Below are 14,229 nucleotides of genomic sequence, written 5' to 3'. Positions count from 1 at the left end.
CCACAGCTGAACAGTTACATCGGTAAATTTCCCACCACAGCCACTTCAGCATCAAAGCCCACGGCAGCGGCGCCGCAGCGCAGGTGTAGCCGCCCGCCACCGCCCCAGGGCGGCGACCACCCACCGCGGGCCGCACCGTCCTCGCCGCGGCGGCCCCAGCCCCGCACCAGCCCCTCGGCCGCGCTCATCGGCCGGGCGACGGCACTGCGCATGCGCGGGTGGCGCCGGTGGCGGGAGGCGTGGGTGCCCCGCCCCTCCCCCCCGAGGTGCCTCCACCTCCGTGTTCGCGCAGGTGGCCAGCCATGCTGTTGCCTCAGACCTCGCCGCCTTGCTCCCGGTAGATTCGCCTTTGCGGGACTCCGCCTGCTAAAGAAAATGAGTTCGTAGCTTCGCGTCTGTGCAAGACCCGGTACGCGGTCTTTGCGTTGCGGGAGGAGCTGGCGTGCGGCGTTGTGTCCTCCCCCCTCTTGCAGGAATATTGGTTCACCCCTCTTGAGGCACGCTGGGAGCAGCAGAGGCCGCTGGTCTCTTCCTCGGTGCGCGCGGAGAATGTTGGGTGGTCGCGGGGGGCGTCGGGGACGGATGGGGAGAGGTAGCCCGCCCGTTGCTAGCCGGGGGGCTTGCCCGCCGGGACGCGGGGAAGGAGCCGAGGCGACTTAACCATTCCGAGCCTGACCGGTCTCTGCTAGTGGCGGCCGACCGGGTCAGGCTGCTCGCTGAAGAGGTAGGCCAGGCTGCAGCGGGCGGGGCGGGGGTCCGGAGCGGGCTGAGCCGGTAACGGGCGGCCTCCCGGAAGGCCTGGTGCTGCTCCTCCCGCTGTGGGAGGTGCAGCGAGCACGGGAGCTGGGAAGGCTTGGCCGGGCCTGGAGCGATGATCTGTGAGGGGGACGTCCGTGCCGGTTTAGCACACCAACGACCTTCTCCCCACCCCCGATATCATGTTTCCGTGAAACAAACCATTGAGTGAATCGGTGGCGTTTCATCCTCTGGAGTTTTTAGTTTTGAAGGTTTCTATGTGGACTTCTCAGTACTGTTTGGGAGAACTCTCCAAAAGCTCACGTTTTGGAAGAGAATTTTCTGGTTTTTGATATAGTTGGTTTATATTGGTGGAAGGACTACCCATTTTAACAATAGTTTTTCAGTAATGTGGAAAAGATGAGCGGGGTTGTCATACACTCTCACCTGTGCCTGGCTTTCTGAGATGTTGATGGGTTTCTGCCTAATTCCTGGTTGCTGTAGCAGGCCACTCTTGTAATGGAGTAGCCCTTAATTTTAACGTGTGCTGATAGGGATGACTGAGGCTTGGTTTTTTGAAACGGGGGGATGTAGAGTCTGCTGTCTGTTCTTAGAAATCGGGTGATTATTTCGAGTATTTCTTGTTAGGCTTCTTGTATAGTTCATGTACCTCAGTTGCTCTTACAAGTGAAATTGTGTTCTTCCTTTCAGATGAAAGCAATGGAAGTCTGTCGATGGCCTAAGCAAGCACCAACATGACCACAACATGTCCCAAGAATGTGGTGTGTTTGGCTTTTATTAAACACTTGCTCTGTATAAAACATCATTTAGTTGTGAATTTTTAAGTGTTTGCCTATTGATAAATTGATCTTCTTCATATGCTGTTAATTTTGCAGAGATGATCAGTAGTAATACTTAAATTTTTGCCTTTGTGTTGCCCATTCATTTCCGTCCAGAATGAATGTGGTGTCAAAAAAGGCAAACAGAAATACTTGCTCAGACAGCTTCTTAAGGAGCTGGTTATTTACCTTTCTCCTCCCTGTTTCTGCAAGGACAAAATCTGTAGAAATTGTATGTTTGAGCAGTTACATAGTAGATTTTATGCTTCAGTCTTTTTAAAAGAAGAATATGGCAGTTATTAAAAGACAAAAAACTAGAATGGCCACTTTGAGCATTGTTTAGCTGTCCTGTCTATCATGATAACTTTTTACATCTGTGCTGCGAATAATTAGTACGTAACATTTCAGACTCCCACAGTGGTGTCTAGTTTTTCTATTGCAAAAAGACATCTACAGCTTCAGAATATTCAGCTACAGGGAAGATGAAAATCTTTAATGGGGGAAAAAATGTGGTTTGAGTTTGTGCATTTGCTTTTTTGTTATTTCTGTCTGATTCATAAAGGTATAAAGAGAAAGCCGACACTACTGAAAAGTTGAACAGTGCAAGCTGGCATGAAATTCAGTGGTACAAACAAAGCATTAATTAAAACTGCATGCATTATCGAAGATTTCTTTAGTGCTGAAACAGTAGCTTGTGTAACCTGTGTATCCAAGGGCATGACAAGTAATCCAAGTCTTTGAAGCCAGGAACTTTTTGGTCAATACTGGAAATGTGATGTAAGAATGATCCAGTACTGAGAAATCATTATGATAACTTACCTGCATTTCAGGGGTGGTAAACCATACTGAGTAAACTATTGGACAGCCTACTCTAAATTCATAGAGACTAAATCAAAGGTGAATTTCAGAGTGAAAATTTAAGTTTCAAGTCAAACTGAAGAAATGACCGACTCACGTACATTAGAAAGGGTCACAGCATTACACCACATGCTAGGGAGTAGTGTTCCTGTTGAATACTTTGTGCAGTACTCAGTGAAAGAAAAAAAATACTAGAGGTTTTTTTAGCGGCAGCAGCTGGCTTTTATGACTGTGAATGGACTAGTTGCTCAAACATAGGAAAGTACAGCAATGATGAAGGGTAGATTGAATGGAGGAGAAAACCAATAAAAGATGCCCTGCTTGCACATGTTGTGTAGTTATGCCTCATCTAAAGCTCATTATGCAGGAGCTATGTTCCACAACACAGAAAGAACCAAAAGTATCTTTTGCATATTTCGTTTTGGTTTTCTTGTTTCACTGATGCATCCATCTCTCCTAGAGACATAGTGAAGAGGAGGGTGCTGAGACACAGTGCTGCACAGTGTTATTTCCAGGGAAGAACTATAAATGCTGTTCAAGAAAATGTGGAAGAGGTAAAAGTTATGGAGAAGTTTTGGGAAAAATCAGGGTTGCTTTTGGCACCCATTAATGAGTCTTTTGGATTATTCAGGCTTTTGAGTGAGTGATAAATAATTTTGTTGCCTTTTTTTTTTTCTTTTTGCAGTGTGCTAGAAATCGGTAATACTGTACAAACTACTACAGAAGAGGAATGCAGATTGTATAATTGTGTGGTGTTTGCAGTAGCAGCTTTTGGAATGTGACTGCAGCTCTGGGAAAGCAGTATGATTATTTGGCAGCTGCTCACCAAGACAACATGACAAGCCAAGGGCTGCAAACTGAGCTGAGTCAAATTCTGAAGGAAGTTAGTGATTCAGTCCATGCTAAAGACAGATACTCAGAAAGTGATTTCCCAGTAGCTTTCAGACTGGTTGATCTGGAGTAGTTTGAAGAATGTATGCTATTTCCCGATGAGAAATTACTTGAGTAACTTGATGGTTCAGTATTTTGCATGAACATGCACATGTTCATACAAAAGTGAACTTGAGTGATACAAGATCTGCTACATCACTGTTGGTTTCCTTGCAAGAAAGAAATCTTCAGCAAAGTGATGAAATTCCTTCAGGTTTGTCACAATGCCCTTGAAAATACTAGAATCGGAAAGTTTCATGCATCGCGATGTGAAAATCTACTTGAGCAACATGAAAAACGCAGACACACTTAACACTTTACCAGTCCTGTCGATAGAAAACAAACTTGTGAAATCCATTCCAGACCTTTAGCACCCTAGGCACTGGGGTTTTTGCAAGGCTGAAGATTAAGATGGGCACTCTTTTTATATGAACCCATCAGACACTGGGGAGAGAAATGTATGTGTAATCCACTATGAGTAATGTATCTAATAAGAGGGCTGCTACTTGTTTTTCAACATAAAATTACTAAATCTCATCTTTCTATTACTGGCTTACTATTCTCTTAAACCACTGTATAATGCACAAACATATGTGTGCATGAGTTACTACTACTAAACTTTGATTCCCACCACCTAGAAGGTGTTAGTACTGCCACCAACTTGTAGTTAGGATCTGAAATCTTACTTAGATGGGCGAGGAGCCCCTCTCCAATGTAAGCTCTTTAAAAACAAGATTAGCAGATTTTAGCTTTTGAATTTTTTCCAAAGGGATGAAGGGGAAGCTGATCCTTGTAAGCTTTGTACTAGTCTCAGGGATCTAGAGGATGTTACTGAAAACAACTGTGTGCTAGATGTGTCCAATCTCACATTGTGTTCACTTTTTTCCCTAGGAAAAATTGTTAGAACCAGCCTGAGACCTGTGGCAGTCTATGCAAGACTACTCCATAAGAAGCAAAAAAAAAAAGATGGAATGTCAAGCCTGCATGTAGTAACACAAGGTGATTTTAACTGTATTGAGGTAGTATCTGGTAATGTTTATGTAGACAAAAAATAAAGATTTATGTTTCTGTTCTCATAATTTCTATCTTTTTCAAGCTATAATAGCAGTTACTTCTGTTTGACACTTCTGACTTGCTCTCTGTTGGTTTTGGGATACCAGTTCACCCCTTCAGACTAAATAAAACCCAGAAGCTATTAAGTGGATAGGAGGTGATCACCAAAACCATGGTATTCTGTAGTACTCAGAGATTGGGGTAGATGAGGTTTGTATTGTGGTGACAAAAAGTAGAAATTAAAATTCAGCAAACCTGGGTTTAAAAATAGGAAAAGTATTTCTCCAACATGGAAAACTGCCAGCTTGGTTTATTATTACGTTGATCAGCTGCCTAATATGGTACTTTAACTAAACTTGAAGTAGAGTGAAATACTGTAGGAATAACATCTGGAATTCCTGCTTGGTTTTTTAGGAAGACTTATCATAGATTAATTCTATCAGAAGAGCAAATGCTGAAATTATGTATCTTGCAATGTCTTGATTTTTCAGTACTGAATGTAAGCAATTTACTAATGCAAAGTCTAAGGATAAGTTTTGGGTTTGTCAAGAGGGAAGGAGGTTTAGAGCAACTAATTTTTAGTGATCCAACATGTGATTACTGGATGCACTTAAAAGCTTCGGATATCTGTTAGGGATTATATTCCCTGAAGATACCATCTGTTCAGGAGTTTTGCTCATGGGTCTTTGTTCTTTAAGACTGACAGGACTAGCTTTTAAGACTTTTTAACTCAAGAGCAACGGCTAATGCCAGATTTTAGTGATGGCTGTCTAAAATGTTAATTCCATCTCAACAAGAAAAACTGTAGAATCTTAAACTTCAGTGTGTAATACCTGATTCAGTGTTATGGAACAAAGAAGTAGTGAGGTAGAGAGGAGAGTAGATGGGTGTAAGGTGCACCGATTAATAAAATAGTAATGCTGGTAAACATTAAGTGTGGTGTTAGGCACTAGGACTGCCTTACAGTTTTTGAGTGTCTAACTGGACTATACCCTTGGAAGAAGCCTCAAGACTTCTTTATTTCTTTTTTCCCTTCCTCTGTTTTACATGAACACGATGTCTGATGCTGTTGGAGTTGATAGGCTTAAAAAGTAGAGGACGACAGATGTAAAGGTGGTCTAGGGGAGCGAGAACAAAGATCTGTGCTCTAGGTTGGTGTTGCACCAACCCTCCTGGAAGAGGGCTCTCAGTGTTAAAGGTGCAAATCAGAACTCTTGAGAGGTGTGCAGAGAAAGAAAACTGGCTTGTTCCAAATTCCTCTTTAACCTTTTAGCACACTGCATCTGAGTTAACTAAGGCTAGCTCTATTAAATGAAAACAGTCTGTATCAGTGGGTCACCTGTGGGGGGCATTTTTGAATGTAAATCTGTTACCTCTTTTGCATAGCAAAGGGGTTCATTTGTAGTAAATTTAATGGTAGCATTTTATGAAGAGCATCAAGTACATTCTGATTTCCCCATTGAGGAAAAAACCTGCATAGTCCTAGCTATTTTTGAGATCTTAACATTACAGTGAGTAAGGTGTATCATTTAAATTGTGACCAGCTGGGAGGGCAGTGGTTTTCTTCACTCTTACTGGGTCTGGCTCAGATGGAATTAATTTTCCCCATAGCAGCCTTCATAGTGCTGTGCTTTGTATTGGTAGCTGGAAGGGTGTTGATCATACACCAGTGTTCTGGCTACTGCATCAAGGCTGTCTCCAACATTACCCCCTCACCCAGTGGGCTGAGGGTGGGCAGAATTTTGGGAAGGGACACAGCTGGGACAGCTCACCCAAACTGACCAAAGAGATAGCCCACACTGTATGACATCTGCTCAGCAATAAAAGCTAAGAGAAAGGAGGGAGGGGGTAGCATTTGTTATTAGAGTGTTTGTCTCCTAGAGCAACTGCTATGTGTACTGAAGCCCTAATTCCCAGCAAGTGGCTGGACATTGCCTGCTGAAGGGAAGTAGACAATCTTTTGTTTTCTTTTGCTTCTGCATATGGTCTTTGCTTTTGTTTTACTAAACTGTCTTTATCTTGACCTACAAGTTGCTTTTTTTCCATCTTATTTTCCCTCCCTCCATCCTGATGATGAGGGAGTGATAAAGCAGCTTGGCAGGCACCTGGTGTCCAGCCAAGGTCAACCCACTGCAGCTCTTGCCAAGGAGACAATTAAAACAGGCATGTTAAGGAGAGAGCATCTGCCACACTGGCTTTTGCATCTGGCTTTGCAAGCTGCTTGGTTTGACAGCTTATGTAGTCCGCTGTTGCTTTCTGGTGATTTTTAGGTAAGAAAGGAAACTAGTATACATATGCACTGGAAGTATAAAACTTAGGCTGACAACTTTCTGCTACCAGAAGAAATACTTAATCTGGAGAAGCTGTATTCTCAAGTGGATTTTAATTGGTACTACACCTGTTTTTACCAGATGGTGTTGTCAAATGAATCTGTGTTTCTAAAGGCTTTGCTCCTGTGGGTAATGTAAATAAGACACACAGGCAACCACAGAATCCCCTAAAAATTCAAGTTTTACTTGACTTTTAAATAACCTGGATGCAAGTACTGACACAGCCATCTATCAAACTTGATTTAAAATAAAGCACAGAGTTGCTTCATGAATATTTAATGTACACAGAGCATACAAATCACATTTTTATGTTTATGTATGTTGTTTTCAAACATCTTTCTAGGGAGCTTTGAATTAAACAGGCTTTCCCAAAAGAAAATGTGCTATCTATTCAGTTCAATATTCACCTGTATAAAGATGATTGATTTGGCAACTTAAATAGTAGTGATTTCTTCGCCCCCCCCCCCCCCCCCAGTTAACATCTTCAGTATAATGACCTCGATTAGAATAAGAGTTACAAGGTTAGGGATACTGGTAAGAAGTACAGTGTAGAAAAGAACAGGTCAAGGCTAGGTCCTAATGAAAGAAACCAGCTAACAAGCAAGGGGACCAATATGGGATATATAAAAATGGTTTTCTAGTGTGGTTAGCAAGCCTTCTTTATTGTATAAAATATGTTTTGCAAAGAGGTACATCTTTGTTGTAGGTCTTGCCAATTAATAAGTGAGAGAGTTCCCTAACTTATTAGCACTTAAAGAAGTCCCAGAAGAGGTAAATGCAGAGGCACAAAGTTAAAATTGTTGGCCTGAGATCAATTCAGCAGACTAGAAGCAGAATTAGGATGAGAATGTCTCAAATATCAGTCCTTAGTCCTTGTGAGGAGAGGTCTGTATGGCATCCAACCCCAGGGTAAACTTTGCCTGACATGGTTATCCATCTCCTGTCTTTTGCCTGGCTTATCAGGATGTACAGGCATTTTGGACTGACATCCAAACTCCAGGTCTGAAAACATAACTGCCTCTAGGCAGTGAAAGCCTCAGGAAGGCCAGGGAAGAGTAGCGACAGTAGAAAGGGCAAGGTGTAGCTCAGAGCTGTAACAGGCCAGTCAGTTACAGATGATGTAGGACTGGTTTAGGGCTACAGAGCATAGTGTGACATAGTAAGCCCTTTCAGTGATTGATGACTTGTATGCATCTCACAAAATAACCAGCACAAGAAAAGGTGCCTTTCCTCAAATGACTGAGGAAAAGAAGCTTGAAGGGAAAGGAGGCTCACATATATGGAATAAGTTTCTTTTTCTGTACTGTAAGCTGACAATGACTTCCTTGTCCAAGTTTTGCCTTGTCCCAGCACTGACACTTAACATGTCATACAGGCATTTAGTCTTTCTTTTGTGGATACAAAGCAGTTATTGTAGTGCCCCAGACTTGCTAAAATCTGCTTCCTACATAGTCTCATTGGAGAGAAGACCACTAACTCAAATCCATGATTCTGTAAATTTCTCATTTAAATGCAAAAAAGTTGGCTTGATTACAAAAAAACTCTCCTGTGATTTGAGAATTGAAACCTATCACTATTAGACTAGATAGAAGCCTATTTTCTGACATAGTGGAATAAGTAAAATGCCACGCACTTGGCTGATGGTATCCAGCAATAATACACAAAAGCCCACAGGCAGATGACAACACAGGAAAACATGAGGTTGGATATAAACCTTACAGTAATTTTCTTCTTGAGGAATATTTGAGGATTGGCAAGATACGGACACTATGTAGAGAATTCTCAGTAACACCACAAATCCTCCTAAAGTAGTACATATGTTCTACTTGCCTGTGCCTGAGCAACGAATGCAGAATAATGGTAATGATTTAGAAAGCAACAGACTGCAAGCAATCGTGCAATGCTCCAGCTTGGAACACCCTGAAGAAGTAAGGAGTGGTTTTCATTGCAGACACTGTAATCAGTTCTTGTATGGTTTGTCCTATTTCGGTAGTCTTCCAAAAGATTGTGATGCTCTAGATTAAGCTGTATCACATGATCTTTGCCACAGTGATGGGGTTTTCTGTTTGTTTTTTTAACTGGTGCTTGTGAGAATACTACACAAGGTCATAAATAGATCCCAAAGGATCACCTGAAATTGGAGCAATGACAATGAAACCATTTAATAGACTTACAAAACGGTTTGAGCAAATACTTCCAAGTCAAGTCCAACAATGTCCTAAGATGAAATCCGTAGTAAATTCAGAAAATGCTGAAGAACCTCCATGAAAACAGAATTTTTACCAGAGAGGGGCTCTAAGCTCTTTCCTTCCCTTTGATTTTTTGGTGAAGGGTCTGAAGTGCATGTCGTACGATGAACGGCTGAGGGAACTGGGGTTGTTTAGTCTGGAGAAGAGGAGGCTGAGGGGAGACCTCATCGTCCTCTATAACTACCTGAAAGGAGGTTGCAGAGAGCTGGGGATGAGTCTCTTTAACCAAGTAATAAGCAATAGGACAAGAGGGAATGGCCTCAATTTGTGCCAGGGAAGGTTTAGCCTAGAAGGAAGCATTTCTTTCCAGAACGGGTTGTTAGGTGTTGGAATGGGCTGCCCAGGGAGGTGGTGGAGTCCCCATCCCTGGAGGTGTTTAAGAGTCGGGTTGACATAGTGCTTAGGGATATGGTGTAGTTGGGAACTGTCAGTGTTAGGTTAATTGTTGGACTAGATGATCTTCAAGGTCTTTTCCAACCTAGGTGATTCTGTGATTCTGTGATTTGTTCACTGAGACTGAAGTAGCAGAACTGTCCAAAGTAAGTGATCAAACTTATAAATTATTTATGAAGTCAATCTGCTTTCCCTGGCATGATGCAGCATCTCCCAACCTGCAGACCAATCCATACTGTAATATGAATATACTGACTGTATGGCCACCACCCTAGCTAGTAGCATCCTTCTGACCACCTCAGATCATGAAACAATAAAAGAATCAAAAAATGAAGTAGAAAATAAAACACATACAAGGTTTCCACTTCTCAGTTTTGTTAAAATGTGTATTAGTAATCCCATGCCTCTTGTAAAGCCTAATTTAAGATGCCTTATGTGCACTCCACGTCTCAAACAGTATTACTTTTCTGACAGGGCTGCAGTCACCTGGTATGGTGGTGTTGCTAGGGGTAGAAGACACAGTATCACAGGAAATCACTGAAGGCGGTAGGGCTTGAGTTTAAGGAGGACAGATGTAAGCACATGAGCTACCACAGCTATTCCCAATGCCCTTTGACAAATTCAATATTTAGTTTGGGGATTACACTTAGCAAAAGTTACGTTCGCAACACAAAGATTTTGTTAAGCTTCTTAGTAAGTTAGCAAATGCCAGAAGGCTCATCCATGTGCTGACTGTGGACAAATGGGAGGCAGAAGAATGACTTTCAGCTATTTGTACAAAGTAATCGGACAGGAAAAGAGCTAGGCATCACTTCAGATATGTACTAGAAGTTAAACCACTCAGTGTGCAGTATCATTAAAACTTACTATTCCTACCGTGACAATAGAAAAAAAATTGCAATTATCATACCTGAAATACTGCCTTTGTCATTTTACCACTGCAGAAATGGCTCAAAGAATCAGAAGGTACTAGCATTGATTATTTCAAATGAAAGATTAAGGCAGACTCTGCTAATCTAGTTTAAAAGAAAAAAAAAAAAAAAGGCTATTTGCTAGCTGTCTTAAACCCTACTTCTACAAGTTTCATTTAACCAGTACTTAAGTGCCTTGCTAGGCAGTCTTAATATGGTGGGTCAGTACATATTCTCCATCTTTTTCCAGTGTGGTTTCTTGTAAGGTGATAGATGTATTTCTATTGTATGGAATGTTCAATGAAATAGTCCCTTTAGATAAAAGGGCATTCAAATTGAGAACACTTAAAACTGCCAAGGAAAAGTTAAGTCTGTATCACCTCTGGAACTCTCTGCTACAGAGTGTTAATAAGTCTATTATATTTGAGCTAAAACGCGTTGAGTCAACATTTGTATTAACAACACAAGCATCTGTTGTTGTGCTAAGCTAAAATAAACCTTGAGAGCTATTAGTCCTTATGTCTCAGGACATAAGTTGATCCCCATATAAAATTGTGAAGATAATTCTCCCCATATCACACTGTATTGCACAATTGGCCAAAAATATGACTATTTTGCTTCTCTTGAAGCATCTGGTCCTCATCATGTCAGCTAACAGTCATTTTCTGGAAAAAGGCTATTCAGTTACAGAGCAGACCATAAAGCCCTGTTTTGTTGCAGCGATTTTTTTGTTCATTTTTTTTGAAATGTAACTGCTGATCATTCAGTTTTCCTAAGACTTTTCTTTCTAGTTGTCTAAGACTTTAGGCAGCTTCTCCTCGATCAGTCACACCACTAGAATGGTGTCAGTGGTAAAGTCATCGCTTGGCCTTCCCAGCAAGCAGGCTGCGCTTCTGAGTATCCTGAAGAAATTGCTACCATGTCAACTTCAGTTACTTCCCTTGCATATACACACAAATTCTCAGTTTCCAAAGAATAAAAATCCATTCACCATCTTCAGTCATGGCAGTCAAGTCTCCACCTTGAAGCGTGACACCTGTACAGTTTTTATGATCTTAGTGGTGAGTTTTCCATCGACACTGTTAGTGGGTAGCTGAGATGTTTCTTCTATTAAGCTGTCTTTAGATCCATTCTGTCTCTGAAGGGAACAAATTAAAACATGTTGCTGAAAAGATATAGTGGAATTTAAATACCGTATTTTGATAACTGCTGCTATGACAGCCTTAGGCTAAGGATATAGCAATTTATATATATATTTTATATATATATGTATATATATATACACACACCAGGAATATTAAAGCATCTACATTTATTTGATCAAACAGAAATTTTTGCCCCTCTTGCTTCTTCTCTCCCCTACCAGCTGCTGCCCCTTTGTGCTACTTGGATTCATATTTCCTATTCAGGAAATGCCACGACTAAGTATTTTATATTTAGCAAAACACTGCAAGCGAGTGTTCACAAGGAAATAATGGCCACTGTTGTGAGGGGAATTTGGAGCAGAGACAAAAGAGAGGTGTTTGTGGACACTAAACATTGTAATATTAATTCCTTCCAGGGCATGAATTTAAGCCACATTGTATTGGGTAAGAATGAAAATAAGACAATGTGAATTTTGAACAGGACTCAATCACACAAGTTACCTATTTCTACAAAGCACGTAAATGTGCTTAGCCTTAACTATACCAATTTTCCCTTCACTGATGGGAAAAATCCTTACAGAAACATCAAGGACAGCTCATCTTTTCCAATTTCCATCATATGCAGGAATACAAATATCCTTGAACTTAATTCCTATCAAAGAACTGGTAGTCTGTAGCTAGCTTTGAAGTGAAAAATACCTGTTTACTGTTTTAAAATTGTTCAAGTTTAAGGTATTCTAACTGCTTATAAGATAAAATATGACATGTTTTGCTGACTGTATTCTGTGCAGTTTCCACACTACATACCGTATCAGCACGCGGGTTTTGGTATAAACACATGCCAGATTAACAGACACGATGACTGGCGTGGGAATTCTCCCTTCTATGTTTTGGTTTCCTTTTGTGTGCTTGTACCACAGACCTGCAAGTGCTTTTTGAATATAATTTGCTTACCACATTTTGAACTGAATAAAACTATCAAAGCTGAGAGATATGGTACCATAATGTATGATGAAAGCCAGAGAGTACATTTAAAAAGACAAGTTGTATCGCTTTCAGATTTCAATTAACATAAAAAATTCAGCATTTGGAGAGGGGGGGAAGCAATGCTTCAAGCCCAAGCAACAAAACTCTTATGACCTCTAAGAGGTGAAAAAGTGATAGGTTGTGATTATAACTGCATCCCAAGCACACTTGCATATTTTAAGTAATTGTGAAAATTAGTTCTCCTCCTGTTGAGAACAGGATATCATCTTAAGCAAGCATCAAACTCAAACTGGGAAGAGCCCTCCTGTAGCAGAAGCGGGTGTTCACAGGAGGGGCATATGCTACAGAACTACATATATTTCGAAATATAAATGTAGTGTCAGTATAAGCAAAATGTAAAATTTCAAGTCACACTGCTGCTGAAAAAATCTCAGCCAGCTTTAATTTTTACTGACAAATATCTAATTTAAATAAAGCACTAGACCCCCCCTTCTCCCTCAAAAAAAAGGAAAATTGCAAAGGACGCACAATTACTAACCTGTTGAGTCAACTGAGTGCTGGGACCTTTTGCATCTGAAGATCGTGTAACAGGCAGTGGAGGCACTAGATCAGTTTTCGCACTGCAATTATGACATTACAAAATGGATATTGCTATAATGAAGTAAACTATAACTGCAGAGTAAGAATAATGAAACTGACCCAGACAGCTACATAGATCTGAAAGGCAAAATCCAAAAGGCTTATCACCTGACTTTAGACATCCAAAAGCTATCATGCTGATCCTCAGTAGTTAGTGGGCACCTTCAGGGCACAGGTCATGCCATCCCTTTTCAAGGGGCCTGTCTCCTCCTGGTCTACAGAGGCAGCCAAACTTCATGCAAGATGAGTCTCACCTGCAATCGGGGTGTGCCACACCTCCTTCAGCGTGCCATCCAGCTAAAACTAGCCTCTGAGGGGGTAATACCATCAGGGGACTGCTTTTGATATTTAAGGCCTTAATAAAACTGAGAATGTGGCTGTCACAGGTACACCCTTTACAAATCAGTCTTCTAGGAAAGACTGATCCACCCACTGCTGAACAGGGTTGTACTAGAGTTTCCATCAAACAAATTACAGAGTTAATACAGATGATGTCTAAAGTCTATTAAGGATGAAAGCATGTGGAAAGCAACTCATGAGTTTCTCATCCCTTAGGCAACTTCATGACCTACCACCGAAGAGCAATACAGGTTTATTGTGGCTTTTTCAGTTTTTCTCCCTTCCAAGTGGATCAAGCAAGCCTCAGACCCAGAATAGACCAGAAATGTTTTCATACTTGAGTCATTTAGCTCTGAAGACCTACTATTTAGAGGGTTGTCTGAATCCTATGCCAGCAACCAACCACATTCATGCCACTCCGGATCTAACCATGATCTTTGAACAACTTTTGGGCCACACTAAACCAGTCCTTTGCTAATAACCACATTCGCATACTTCACTTCAGACAGGACAGATCTTTCACCATCAGAGCACTGGGACCGCCGATACTGACGGTAGCTTCGAGGAGAATGTGAATGCCTAATGCGGATTGGGTCACCTTGAGTCCTAAGAGAGACACAGAATTCACAATGGTAAGTTAGTAAACCAGATATCTGGCACAAAAACATAAACTCAACTGCAGACAGAGATACTCCCATTTCTTACTAAAGTGTAACAGACAGCTTCTTGCACTGGCTGAATTTAAAAGGCCGATACTTTTCTTATGGTCCTGTACTTGCAATTCAATGCTTTAAAAGTGCAAAGGTCACAAACTGGCATGC

The 14,229-nt window shown here is 41.3% G+C and overlaps 1 protein-coding gene, 1 long non-coding RNA gene and 1 other non-coding gene across 8 annotated transcripts in view; 2 read left to right on the top strand and 1 right to left on the bottom strand.

The window, feature by feature from the left end:
- Positions 1-271: 271 nt before the first annotated feature.
- On the top strand, positions 272-4,441 carry LOC141938036 (uncharacterized). Of its 4 annotated transcripts, none has more exons than XR_012627142.1 (4): positions 272-409; positions 1,447-1,517; positions 2,893-2,986; positions 3,118-4,441. It is a non-coding gene; the product is annotated as an uncharacterized LOC141938036 (long non-coding RNA). The 4 variants fall into 4 exon arrangements; XR_012627143.1 differs by lacking the exon at positions 272-409 and adding an exon at positions 424-536; XR_012627141.1 differs by lacking the exon at positions 272-409 and adding an exon at positions 543-724.
- On the top strand, positions 1,660-1,794 carry LOC141938440 (small nucleolar RNA SNORA13). Its single transcript, XR_012627286.1, has one exon. It is a non-coding gene; the product is annotated as a small nucleolar RNA SNORA13 (small nucleolar RNA).
- A 2,342-nt stretch (positions 4,442-6,783) lies between the features above and the next one.
- EPB41L4A (erythrocyte membrane protein band 4.1 like 4A) overlaps positions 6,784-14,229 on the bottom strand; it is a 137,914-nt gene continuing 130,468 nt past the window's right edge. For all 3 annotated transcript variants that reach the window (XM_074856224.1, XM_074856226.1, XM_074856225.1), the window contains 3 exons: positions 13,904-14,014; positions 12,969-13,050; positions 6,784-11,436 (listed from right to left, as the gene is read on the bottom strand). In XM_074856224.1, the coding sequence (XP_074712325.1) occupies positions 11,308-11,436; positions 12,969-13,050; positions 13,904-14,014 (322 nt within the window). In that variant the 3' untranslated portion in view covers positions 6,784-11,307. The remainder of the gene's footprint in view (positions 11,437-12,968; positions 13,051-13,903; positions 14,015-14,229) is intronic.

This window comes from Strix uralensis, chromosome Z, assembly GCF_047716275.1.
Source record: "Strix uralensis isolate ZFMK-TIS-50842 chromosome Z, bStrUra1, whole genome shotgun sequence".
NCBI classification, from domain to species: domain Eukaryota; kingdom Metazoa; phylum Chordata; class Aves; order Strigiformes; family Strigidae; genus Strix; species Strix uralensis.
This window is presented reverse-complemented; position numbering and strand designations above follow the sequence as displayed.